Source organism: Panthera tigris, chromosome D1 (genome assembly GCF_018350195.1).
Source record: "Panthera tigris isolate Pti1 chromosome D1, P.tigris_Pti1_mat1.1, whole genome shotgun sequence".
Lineage (NCBI taxonomy): Eukaryota > Metazoa > Chordata > Mammalia > Carnivora > Felidae > Panthera > Panthera tigris.
The window spans coordinates 5,489,966-5,504,033 of NC_056669.1; the positions used below are offsets into that span (position 1 = coordinate 5,489,966).

Here is a 14,068-nt window from a genome sequence, read left to right on the forward strand (position 1 = left end):
TTCCTGATTGTAGAACCCAATATAATTTTCATTCTTAGTGATCAAAGTTCCCAGCAAGGGAAAGCTATCATTGCTATCATGCCAGAACACCCAGAAAAAGGATGTATAAAATCAGACTGTATTCTTCTCCCTGAATGTTACCTCAGCCAGGCGTGTTATAAAGGGGGAAATGTTCTGACACTTCCATTTACCTTTATCACAGAAACCACGGCTGGTTCTATCTGCCACCTTCAGAGGGGTTCTATATTTATCTCCGTGAGGCTCTAATCCCAGCATTACTGATGGTGCCACTACTGAGCGGCTGACACTACCTCCTAAGAAAACAGAGTATGGCTTGTGAAGAATTTTTTCCCTTTTCTCTTTTCAAAATAAGAATGATCAGCAGTCAGATAAGTCATTTGGCTTCATGAAACCACATGTGTCTATTACGGAAACTTCCTCTCCTCTAAGGGTATCTATACCTTCCTGAAAAAAACAAGTAAATCTTTTTGCTTAATCTCTTCTAACGCTCCTCCCATCCCCACCCTTTCCACACATCCCGTGTCCGTCTGTCTGAGTCTGACTTACAACTGCCAGGCAGCAAAATGGCAGGAGTGTCTTGAAAAACGGAGGTAGTGTGAAGAAGCAATTTTGCACATTTCTGATTTTACCCCAGTTAATACATGACTGTATTAATAGGCCACCATAAAAACATATTTAGAAGAATCTCTTCTTTATCTCCAAATAGTGAAAAGGCCACAGAAGAAGGCTGAACATGAACTGATCCCTTTATTTTTAAAATATGTATCAAAAGAATCAGAAACAAGGTACGACTCGGGCTTGCTATTTAGTTTTCTGCTTTCCATAATAACAGTACTGACGTCTAATATTAAGAATGATCTGCTCACCAACTAGATGAATTTGCTGAGAGGATAAGTTCACTATAGTTTAACACGTTCAAATTAAGTATTTTTCATTCTTAACAATCAAAAGCACATTTACTAAGAATTAAGCATCCAATGACATACCAAAAGAAAATTGTCAAAAGCTTTCTCAGGGAATCAACAATCCTGTTGGACTTTCAGCAGGGAGCTTCTCTAAATTGTGACAAGGATGCTGCCTTAACTTTTGCAGTGGTAACAGGAAGGTAATCTAGCAGCAAACTCATGCACCATCCCAACTGTATTCAGATTCATGGTTAAAAGAGAGCTTACAGGCCGAGGCAGTGATGGGAGCTGTAATCTTATTGAGAGGCCTCTGAATGGATCCTAAGTTTATGTGACTTTGCTAAATGATAATCTGATGTTTAGAAGTTCCTCGGTGTCACATAAATTTACTGGTTGCTTTTAGCTATAATCCTAGTATGTTATGCTAAATGGTGGAGGGGTAATTTAAGTATTAAAGGACCGATTATTATTGATTATGCCATATTTGATTAAAATTACATTTTGAGACTAAACATTTAAGTTCCTCAGTTTGAAATTTGCAAGCTTCACTGCTATCATCAAAACAGTTGAGAAGGGCAGGTTATTTGCAACATGGCTACAGAATCATTTTCAGATGTTTCTTAAATTATGCTACAGGTGACATCCAACCAATCATATTCTGGAGACAAAATACTATTGTACTCACTAAGTATTTGCCACCATAGAAAACAGTAGTTGTGAGCTCTTTTTGTCTTTCATCTTCTGAGACCTTATCAATCCAAGAGTTGAATTTACATGTCCTAACATCTATCCACATTTCTGCAAAGCCTACATTCTCAACCAACTCATCCAACCTCTGCTCCGCCTTTACTCATTTATCCATCCTTAACTGTTCCTTACTACTATATTCCACAAAGATCTGAAAGTCTGGGCAACATTACATACACATATCTCTTGAGAGGAATAGAAATCATATTACAATAGGTACTTAAAAGTTATACAAGAGAAATAATGTGATGGGAGTCTATTACTTTATAGCATGTGTGCAAATGAATAACTTCTGAGACAGATGAACCATATTATTTGCTCAGCTAATTTTCGTCCAACTTATCACTTGCTGCTGCTCATTTCGCTGTAGTAGAATCACGGATATCTTTTGAGAGTCCATGCCAGCTATATTATTGCTTGTATAAAACGTGTCTCTATTTCCCTAAAGGTTCTATGACGTGCACAAAAGTGCAGGTTTCATGTGGCATCATACCATGGCTTAAATTATTGCTTGCAAGGTTGTTATAAAGTATTGCTAGGAAATCATTTTTAGATGAATGCACAATTCAACGTGAAAAGTACAGAGTGAGACTAAGTATTGAGTTGGTGATTTCTTATAACATAAAAATCAAAGCATTCAGAAATCAGGCTGTCACTTCGACATTTGCTTCTGTGTTCAAAAGTTGATAGTTAATATCTTGGTGGTGAGTATCAGCAAATACTGTGATATCCTGCACAGCTCTGGTGGTAACTAAGAAAATGGTACCATATCTAGTGTGCCTGATAGCCCTATAGTGAGCAATATTCATTCCTCATGCTTATTAGTGTTGACTCCTTTCTCTAATAGGTTTGAAATATCGTGCTCAAAAAGCAGACTGTAAATTTGAGACTAAAACTAAAATTAAAACTTGTGAAGGAAATAATGCCACAAAGCCCAGAATACTTAGCTCTTCAAAATAACTACACATGACATAATATATACTCCCTTAGTCAACTTGTATTTATTCCTAGTAATTGGGATGATTTGAATACTCTTCAATAATTCCCAAATCTGGCTATATATTCACATTACCGAGAGTGATTTTTTTCTCAGTACAGATTCCTAGGCCACACAAGTAAAGCTCAATAATTTGTATTTCTGAAAGCTTCCTAGGTCATTCTTAGGTAGGCAGTCAGAGACTACCAAGCTGATGAGTTGAACCATTGAACAGGATCATTTCTTAATAAGGATGGGATGGCAGTGGAGCACTTGACTGGGGCTGTGCTCTGGTCACAACATATTGGAAATAAAAATGCAAACTTTAATTTTTGACCTTGTACGTCCTTCAAAATGGCACTCCTTTTAATCATGTTAATCTCTACATTCAGCACACACACGCACGCATACGTACACCCACAAACACACAAAGAGCATTCATTACATTATAAAAGTGTAACTATTTTATAAGGTGAGATTGACTGTAGCACTGACCTTTCTTTATGAAAGGGAGAAGGAAAAAAAGGAAGGAAGGCAACAGAAAAGCAGCAGGACAAGAATACTTAGGTTTCATTTGTTTGAATCAAGTGTGAGGAAGGAATTTTGCACACTATCTCAGTATATTCTGACAAGATTTATGTTACTCTGTTTATAATATCAGAGTCTGTTCTTCATTCACCACCTCAAGGATCCTCCTACTGAGTCCAATGCTGGGGCCAGTTTATCCACCTAACAATAAAGTTCAGTCATGTTAACACAACTTATGTATATATGAAATCAACTGCTTGTGGATGAAGTATATTCCTATCAAGAGCTACCCATACAGAATCATTCAGATTGGAATATGTTAGCCTCTGATTACTCAGTCTCTCCTATACTGTGTTTTTCCAGCTCTATCTCATAAAATACCCTTATAGAAGCCTCTGATACAACATAGATTTTGTAGTTGAAGATCTATAACTTAATAATAGAAATACCTAGGCTGCAGTATGGGGCTTGGTCCTTGGACTTGACTTTCTAGGTATTGTTGGCTGAAAGGCATCTGGTGTTGCCCAAAGCCTATGCAGAGTCATATATCATTCATTTTGAAGGAATTTTCTATGAAGTTACACCAAGTGCTTGGAGTCAGATTGTTATTTTGAAGACAAAGCACAGGAAAAAGCTGCAGGTGTTGGCATGCCCCAGCACAACTTGAAGTGCTTACTTCACTTCAGAAGTGCATTGTTACTTGGGCCTGGAGTGAGTCTTTCTGTCTGCCTGAGACAGACATCAGCAACTTTTGCTGTGGCCATCTTAGGTTCAGAAGCACAAGGAGGATGGGGTTGTTGGGGCCATGGTTGAGGGAGCCAGCTTGTTTCCAGTGACAGCATGGAGTAAGACAGGGTCATGCTCCAAATGCATGATAAGACAGAAACCTACCTGTGTAAATAGGCCCTGACGATCCGTTATACCTGCCCTCAGCAAGTCACGATCCCAAGGCGCTTTCAGGAAATATATGTAATGACATAATGACAGTTGTCATCTTGAGTTCCTTTTTGATATCTCCCAAACTCAAATACAGGATCTCAATTGGTAGCAGTATTTTTGTACAAAAAAAAAAAAACAAAAAAACAAAAAAACAAAAAAAACAAAAAAACAGAGCTTGGTGGTTTTCCAGGCTCTGAGGCTTTGCCTTTTCTTTGCATGCATCAATTTAATTTTGCTTTATTGCTTGAAATCTTTGGAACATTTTGCACAATTAAAAGCCCTACTGCACTTGGGAGTAAGATTCTGTAGAAGCTGTTGTCTCGTTTTACTGTTTCCCGGAGAGGCATATTTTTGCACTTTAACAATAAAAGACTATGTCCCTGATACTATTGTCATTGGACGAGAAGACCAAGTGTGAGACCATGAGAGTTCACATTTGAAGTGCTGAATCCATGGACTCAAAGTCTCAGGCATCAGTGCCCATCTCAGAGTCCTAACAGGTCATAGCTCATTGGACTCCACACAGTCAGATATTAAAAGAGAATTCCAAAATAAAGGAGAAGAGATGGATATCAAGGCAGGTTTTAGACAGTTTGGTCACCTGTTACATAGGAGCTATATCTTCTTTCCTTCTTGACATCACAGTACGTAGCTGAGACAGCCAACTGTCTTGTGTGGGCATTGAGTATTAATCTTTGTTATTATGGCTAATGTTACCTATTTATCCAGATTCCCAAAGCACATACTGTGCACTGTGTTTAGGGGTACATATGAAGGTATATGACCTTGTTGAATAACTGATTTATTTGCAAACAATGATGTTCTATCAAAATAATACTAGTGCCATTGTGAATCTTTGCTGCTGATGCCTAGTCATAAGGTGACTTCTTCAAAACAGGTTCCTAAAAGAACACTAAACTGAAGGAGCTCTATGTGCCAAATTATATTTTAATGTATCCTTTTGAGAGTGGATTAATACTGTTTCCCTAATGTAATACCACATGTCTAATGAGACCCCCATTTACATTCTCTTTTAATCTGCACACTAAAATGCATCGTGTCTGCAACAGTTTTTAGGTAAGAATAATGTATAGATATTAGTCAAGTGAAATCCTCGCTATGATTCATGGTTATAGTTTTAATTCCAAAATGGAGAATATGCGGACTGTGTTATATCGGAGAAATAAAAATGTAAGGGTTTTTCACAGTTTCTAAATTCTATGACAGCAGCTAGAACGAAGGCCATTTTACGCAGTTAACTTGCAAACACATAGCAACAGCATAACTAATAGTCAATGCTTGCAGGTTGGCAAAATGGAAACAGATGAGACTATTGTCTTAGACTCGAGCTTCAAAGATACATTTAGATTATATTGTTTGAAAAATGTAGTTTACATCCTGTCTGTGATATATAATAGATCTCTGGTATCTTTTTCGTTGTGATATTTGTGACAATGATATGGCTACTTCTTCTCTAAGTAGAACCATAGAAACTAAAAGAGTTTGTTATTTTGACCAACTGTATATATATACAATTCATGTCTTGGGCCCTATTACCAATTACTGGATAATGAAGTGGATTTTTAATGATGCTTTTAAAATATGCTTGCCATAGATATTCTTAAATATAGAGAGAATGATCATCTATCTAGAATAGTTGCTCAGACAAATCTTCACAAAAAACAGAGAAATAAATTGGATGATTACTGGAAGTCCCTTTTGGCTTTATGGTTACAAAACACATTGTTTACCACCCAAATGTTTATTGATTTACTTATGATCATAATAAACCCTAAGTAAATTCCTGTGCAGCATAAGCTTCCGTGACTTGAGCAAGCTTGGTGCTCTCTCCATGTTCCTGTGCTGTACAGAACACATTGCAAGGGCTGACTGCTTTTAGTATGAGGGCTCCGGTGCTCCCAGCCTGTGCTGGCCACCTGATGGTAAACCTCTCCTTATTCCCAGTTAAGGAAGTAGTTTAATCTCCCAGTCCCCTGAAGAGATTCCATGACAGCACCCTGTTCTCAGTCTATATGCCTCCCCTTAAATGTCCAAGCTTTCTGGCCTCCATGTTGTTCAAAACAGAGGCCTACTAGACCCAGGGAGGAGAGGGACAGGGAGCTATCAGAGAGCTCAGGGTCTAGATCCTGTCTCCACACTAAGTGTTGCCCTAGGGTCCTCATAAGTCTTGGGGTGCAATTACAAAAGTGATCACCATTTTAACAAATACTTGGCATATCTATAAATGTTTTCTAGCTACACACTTAGAGAACTTAAAAATACTCATAAGCCCCACAGTTACACTGGACATTAGTTAATATGCTCCTTAGCTACGTTTTGTTGTAAACAAATCGTAATGCAGCCGAAATGCCTGACTAGAACAAGAAATGGATTACATTCAGTAGACATAAGTGGTCTATGAGTATACCATCTGAAGGAAAAGAAAGAGCCCCTTCAAGGTTTCAAGGAAACCAATGTTTCCAGCTCATCAACCTCAATAGAAACTTGGGTTTTATATTTGATCCAAAAGAGAAAAACTCTGGACAGGCTGTGCTCCTAATTGCAGGGCGAGTCTGCGATAATATTTTCATGCAGTATTGATTCGTGGGAACAGCTCTCCATGTTAGCACCATGTGCAATAGAAGCCTATCTGTCACGATGACAATTACTGGGCCTGAAGGCTAGACCTACTTCAGCATTCACCAAGGGGATTCACCGACTGAAGAGTCACATCAATGAAACTGCAGAAAACTCTTTTGTTTTTTTGAAATCTCAAAGCCATAAAATACAGGGTTCCTCCCCCACCCCCCACCCCTGGCTTATTTGGCAAGAGGAAACAGCATTCTTGGCAAAATGTCCCTACTACTGCTTTGTCACTAATGCCAGCGTTGAGGAATTTGCTCCCAAGAATGGCAGGTAGACTTAGGAGGCATCAGTGCTTGGGCAAGGTGGGGTTGGGGGGAAGTACTAACAAGTTCCGTAGCAACAAGCTGCTTATGACAATGCCCTCGAACATGGAGCACAAGCTACCTAGATTTAGAAGCGCTAAATTGAAAAGGGTCCAATGCAGCAAAGCATTTCATTGTAACCGGCATTCGGTAGAAGATAGTAAGAAGACTTTTCTGTGATCCTAGTTACAGCGCAATCTGTTATTAGGAAATTTGATTTCCTCTGGATTCCATGCTACATTAATTAAATTTAAAAGATACGTTTACTAAGCAGACTTACGGTGCTTTCTCAGCATCTGAAATCCTGTTATATGTATTCTCAGTCCAAGCACTAATCTGTCTAAATATGTCAAACTACATTTGATTAATAGGTTAGTTACATAATATACCAACTACACAGTAGCAGATTCTGACAATTGAATAGTGTTGTGTGTGAAATGGAATTATTCAGAAGAGAGATGTATAAAAATAGGTAATATCCCTAAAATATTTTGTGGAGTTATAGTTCTTCCTGCCAGGAAGGCAACCACAGAGCTATGATGTACGTATGAAATGTCTGTTCGGGGAAACAAAATTATAAAATATTCCTCACATACCAACTCACTAAATGTAGGAATTGATCATCAAAACTGGCTCTCAAAAGTGATAGAAATATATAGGGAAAGATACCTGTATGTGCGACAAACAAGAAAACACAGAATCTATTTATTGGTTAGTTGTGATTAAAATATATATATGACTAAAAGCACTCCTATGGATGGACACCTCTTATTTCTGCCCCGCCCCCTCCGGTTTCTTTTTTACTGACAGTCATCACCCACCTTTTTCTAGGATTATTGCCTAACATAACACAGAAATTCTGCTGCTTGTTCTCAGCAAATCAGTGGAAGAGAAACAATCTCTTTGCACTCCCCCTTCATGACCCATGTTATGGGCTTGTGCTTTGTGGAGAAGTCTTTGATCTGCTGAAGGTCTCAGAGGCTTGTCTCCCGGAGGAACATGGTGCCAATGTTGTAGGAAACTTTCTTGATTCTTGATGAAGAAAGAGAAGGCTTTGGCTGCTTAGGACCAGTTCTTACCTCCAGGAAATAGCAGATCCCAGGGATTTCCTTTGGAAAGTTATCTGGAAGCTCTTCACGGGACCGAGGAATGAATGTGAAGCTTTCTTCCCGTTTTAATAATCTAAGAAGAAAATACAGATAATGTGAATCAAATAGGTCAAATCGGCAGGATAAGGGAGAATAAACAGACAAAAAATTTAAAGGCTCAGGAAGCCTATCAACGACCAGGCTCATGTTGACACCTCTATTTCTTTGTAAAACACGTGGCCTTCCTAGGGCTCCAAATGCCAGGAAATGTTGTTTGTCAGGAAAGATGCCTTCATGTTATAATTTTTTTTAAAAAAATGCTATTTCTGGTCCTACTTGAAAATATTTTTCAAATTTGATTTTTTTCCTAAACAAAAGGCAAAAGGAAACTGTACAATGCAAATTCTTTCTTTCTTTAATGTTTACTTATTTATTTTGAGAGCATGTGTGCATGCACACAAGCAGGGAAGGGGCAAAGACAGAGAGGGAGACTGAGAAACCCAAGCAGGCTCCAGGCTCAGCACGAGCCCAACTTGAGGGCTCAATCACACGACTGTGAGATCATGACCTGTGCCAAAATCCAGAGTCAGATGCTCCACTGAGTGAGCCACCCAGGCACCCCATGTATAACACAAATCTTTATTTGAATATGTAGTATTTACCCTTTCTGGTTTTAAAACCAGCCTAAATTCTGGAGCACTCCTCTTATGTTTTGCAGATTCTTGATAGGCTTTAAATGCGTGTCCTGTGTGTCAAACATATCAGTTATTTAGCATTGTAGAACATTCATGACTTCAAGTGTCTTCAATAGTTGGTCACTGATCTCTAGCAATGTTTTGTGAACTCCAGCATTTACTGGTCAAAGAGTGTGACTCTTCCCTTCCAGTCACACTTACTCTTTTCTAGTACACAAACACCAGAGACTTACTCTTGTCCAGGTCCATGAAACATTAAGTTCAATACCCAGACCTAAAGGTGTGGCCCCGCCATTCAATTTAATTCAACAGCCCTCCTAGGTTGCTTCTTATTGTCTGAGAAAAATCTCCTGGGCACTCTTGTGAATATACTCGTGAGTAGAATACCAAGTTTTGTCAACAGAGATGGAAACATGGAATAAAAGAAGCAGGAAATAAATACTGAAAACCAAAGCCCACAGTAATAGGGAAATGTGTGATCACTATCAATGCATTTCCAACCATGTTTACATAATGAGGAAGACAGTGAAGGGTCTGCATCAGCAGTAGGGTAAGACAACACTTTGAAATCCTAAACATGTAGACTTTATTTGGAAGGCAGAGAGTAGCCAAACCCAGCATCACCCCTTTCCTAAAAACAGCTCATTTTCCTGAGCCAGGTGAATGGTGACAGCAGATACCAGGTATGCAGTATAAGAGACTGGTCAGGTACAAGAACCAGCTGTGGTAGAAGGCAGGGTCAAAAAGGGCAGTAAGTTCATGGAAAACAAAGGACGTGTGGGAATGAAAGATCATTGCACAAGCACTGATAATCATCTCCACACTGAGAGGGAAAAAAAACATTCCTTGATGTTTAATGGATAAAATATATGAAAACAACAGCTGATAGCACTAAGAATTCTTATAGTAGGAGGAGCAGTCTATATTTACTTTTACCAACAGGAGTGGTACTAATTTTGCTTTGTAAAGGATTTTTAAGCTTTAGTTGTCTTTTTAATGTTTATTTCTGAGAGAGAGACAGAGATGGGGGTGGGGGGAAAGCAAGAGAGAGGGAGACACAGAATCTGAAGCAGACTCCAGACTCTGAGCTGTCAGCACAGATCCCGACACAGGGCTAGAACTCATAAACCATGAGATCATGACCTGAGCCAAACTCGGACGCTCGACTGACCAAGGTACCCAGGTACCCCAAGGATTTTTAAGTTTTAACTCACCATTTCTTTAAAAATATTATACAATGACCATACTAACTTGGAATATAAGGAAATGAGGCTCTAAAATTTCAGAATTCTTTCCCTTTTTCATCCTCATCCACATAACCCTATGCAGAATCTCTTCTCTGACAACAACATGCTCTTCTCTGACAAATTTATGGTAAAAGCAAGCCTGGATTAAGTTAGGCTGATTTGCTCAATCACTCTAATTTAATGTCTTAAGCAGTAAGACAGCAGTGGCCTTGGAACTAGAATCCAGATTTGTTAACTCCTAATTAAGCTCAACCCTGTAATAAATAAGTCTACACTAAGATAGGATGCCTGGAGGGCTCAGTTAAGCCCGACTCTTGATTTCAGCTCAGGTCATGATCTCACAGTTTATGGGTACAAGCCCTGCATAGGGCTCTGTGCTGGATTCCTGCTTAGGATTCTCTCTCTCTCTGCCCCTCCCCAACTCATGCTCACTCTCTGTCTCTCTCAAAAAAAAAAAAAAAAAAAAAAAAAAGACTACACTAAGAAAGCTTTCTGTGATAACAATGAAACTGAGATATAGGTAAGGCATTAATGACAATCACAATGAAATTTTTGGTAGTTTGCTTTCTTTTTGTTTTTACAGATGTCAATTTTCTGTACATACAATATATAACCAGTCACTTCTGAAATAAAATGTAAGATTCCTCAACAGTAGTTAAGTTTAGCACTGAATTCCACAATAATTTTGCTTAGCTCAAACAGAATGGTCATCGATGTGAAAATATTTGGGTATCAATCAACAAACATGTTGAGTGTTGGCGACATGCTGTAATGGTTTTCTGAATGGACGAGAAGAAGTAGGGATGCCCAGAATGACTTAACATAGAATTTAAAAGGCAAGAAATACTCACAGGAACAAAGTAGCAGCAATACAAGGCGGTCTTGAGTAACACATAAAATAAAATCCAAAGAAGGAAATTGTGCATGGTTACTAGAGAGATGACTGTGCATCTTAGTACAAAAGGCAAGAGCCAGAGCAATAAAGTTCACCTCTACCAATTATAAAATTGAGCCACAACACCAACCTTTCAAACAAGTCTCCTTAAAGGCCCATGCAGTAGATAGGACTCCACATGAGCTATATTCTTCTATTTATGTTAAGTCCTCTATTTTTTTATGCTCTATTTGAGTCACCAAGGTCTTCATATTTTGCCGTAATTGAGATGTTCTGACACTGAAAAATAACATTGAGTTTACATCTATGAAAGTACTTGTAAATGACTGAAAGTGGGTCACTAGCGGCTTTAGAGGCAGTGCTTTTAAATAATTCACTGCACTTTGGTAGGAAACTTCACAATGAATTGATCTCTTGACCTTTTAAATACGTCTCATCTTTGATGTGCTAAAAATCACAAAGACAGTAGCTTTTATGGGGCTTTATTCTTCGCCAACTAAATATTTTGGTATTAATAAACTCAGTACAGTTTTAAACTTCAATAACATGAATGAGAGCACAGAAGAGCAAATTCACAGAAGCTCCTATGATATCCAGGATTTAGCAGCGTTTGTATAAATGAATGCTGAAGTGAAATATTGAGATGACTTCCAGTAGTACAATCTGAATGAGTTCCTGGTGGGTCTGTGCGGGAGGTCAGGGGAAACATTTCACACAGCATGCCTGGCGATGATGAGTCGTGGTGCTGAATAAATGCTCAAATGTGTATACAGGGATTAGGAATTTATACACTGATCACTCCAGAACCTCTGATCCCCTCTGAAATGCTTTATTAAGTCCAAGTCCCTGGGCTGGCTCTAAAGCTCTGCCTAAGAATCCATTTCTTCAGCAACTTGGGACTGATATGGAAGCTTCGATGCCACACAAATCTAAATTCATCCCCAGCCATAATCCCCAGCTGGTTGATATATAACCTGGGGGTTTTGGCAACATGTTTAATAAGTATTGGGAAGGCACACAAATCCTACTTCACCTGCCTGTTAGTATTCATCCTCTCTCAACAAAGTTTTTCCTACAAATTGATTTTCAAGATGAGAATACTCCGCTGCTTTGAATCACTGGATGGCCCCCAAACATGTGAGGGGAGCTGGATACCATGGGGGTCCATGGAGCTGCTCCCTCACTGTTAGGAAAACTAAGCCATCTCTGACTCACTCAGTTCTTATTTGCACATCTCTGACCACACCAAGCTTTGTGCTCTATCCTGTATTCTGTTCTATAAATGGACCTGAAACTGATTCGCACTGAGGTCCAAATGACCTAAATGTAATTTACATTTTAACACGGGACTCAGAGCTTTTTAATAGGTAACAGAATTGTAACAATGACATTTCAGGCAACTTATTCTGGGATTTATTAACTTCTGCAGATCAGAAGATTTATTAACTTCTGCAAATTGGCTTCTATAAAATACAGCTTGGTCATCTATAGGATAAGGTCAGAATCTGGTCTTTCATTCTTCTATATACTTTTCTCCAATTACATACAATGATTTCATTGTGAATTATGTCCACTTGCTCTATGTATTTCCCACAATTCTCTAGACTCTATTATGAGGAAAAATAACCAGTCGTGCAATTCTTGAGCCAGGCTTCATGCAGTCTTTGGTCAGTGAATTCAGCCGTCAGCCAGTCAAAAGTTATTTTATTCAATGCCTTCCACGAACTGGGTGCTGACCCAGTGCATTTCTACTTCTGATCATATTAATTGTGGGACAGGAGAGGACTGAGAAGAATTTTTATTTTTGCTGAAAATATCTTTCTATAAAGTGGTTGGTTATGTTTTTGTTTTGATTTAGCCGAGTGGACACCATGGACCACCCACAGACAGAACCTACCTTGAGGAAATTAATACATGTCGTTGCAGTCTCTAATGGTGACCCACTAGTGTAGGTAGTCACCTAAGACCTACTTGTTTGAAGTCATCTTGTGAGATTAGAAAACCTTCGTTTCAACAACTGAAAAGATCCATGTAATATGCAGAAAGCTCTGAGATAGTGACCATTCAGAATGCTTACCAGAGTGGTCACTAACTTGTCTACTAATTACCATGCTACCACTCGCCAAAAGGGGATGTAAGACCGAGGCAAGATAGGGTAATATATGCTGCATCTTTTAGAGCTGAGGGCCTGAAAGATTATCTAGATAATGACCTTTTAAAGACCTTGGATGTCTGAAATGTCTTTAGTTAACTCTCAGTTTGATTGTTCTCATTAGGCATTAAATTTTTATTTGGAAATTACTTTCCCCTCAGAATTTGCTGCTAGAAACTCAGATTTCATTCTGTTTGCTACTCCAGTGGATATGAATTTTCTCCTTGATGTTGATCAGTCTCTCTCATCATCATCATTCTATCTCTGGTGTTAGGAAAATTAAGGATAATATATCTCAATGTATCTTTTTCTCTACCTTTTTTAAAAAAAATTATTTAACTTATTGTGAGGCAGCAAGAGACAGAGCATGAGCAGGGGAGGAGGAGAAAGAGAGAGAGAGAGAGAGAGAGAGAGAGAGAGAGATTGATTCCCAAGCAGGCTCCACACTGTCAGCACAGAGCCCAACCTGGGACTCGATCTCACGAACTGTGAAGTCATGATCTGGATAGAAACCAAGAATCAGACACTTAACCCACTGAGACACCCAGGATACACTGCACGGGGTTTGTTTGTTTGTTTGTTTGTTTGTTTGAAGTATAGCTGACCAGTGTAACATTTGTTTCAGGTGTACAACACAGTGATTGGACAACTCTACAATTTAGGCTGTGCTCAGCTCAAGTGTAGCTGCAGTCTGTCACTGTACAACACGATTCCAGTGCCACTGACTACATTCCCTATATGGTACCTTTTACTCCCATGACCAATTCATTCCAAAACTGAAAGTCTGTACCTCCCACTTACCTGCACCCCTTTTTGCCTACCCCCTCCTCTATGGCAACCACCAGATGGCTTTCCATACTTAAGAGTCTATTTTTGCTTTTTATCTTTGTTCATTTCATTTTTTAGATTCCACATACAAGTGAAGTC

The 14,068-nt window shown here is 38.8% G+C and overlaps 1 protein-coding gene across 1 annotated transcript in view; it reads right to left on the reverse strand.

The window, feature by feature from the left end:
- Positions 1–7,391: 7,391 nt before the first annotated feature.
- Positions 7,392–14,068, reverse strand: part of GUCY1A2 (guanylate cyclase 1 soluble subunit alpha 2) — a 322,831-nt gene continuing 316,154 nt past the window's right edge. Inside the window, exon 8 of the mRNA XM_042957957.1 lies at positions 7,392–8,246. Coding sequence (XP_042813891.1) covers positions 8,039–8,246 — 208 coding nt within the window. The 3' untranslated portion in view covers positions 7,392–8,038. The remainder of the gene's footprint in view (positions 8,247–14,068) is intronic.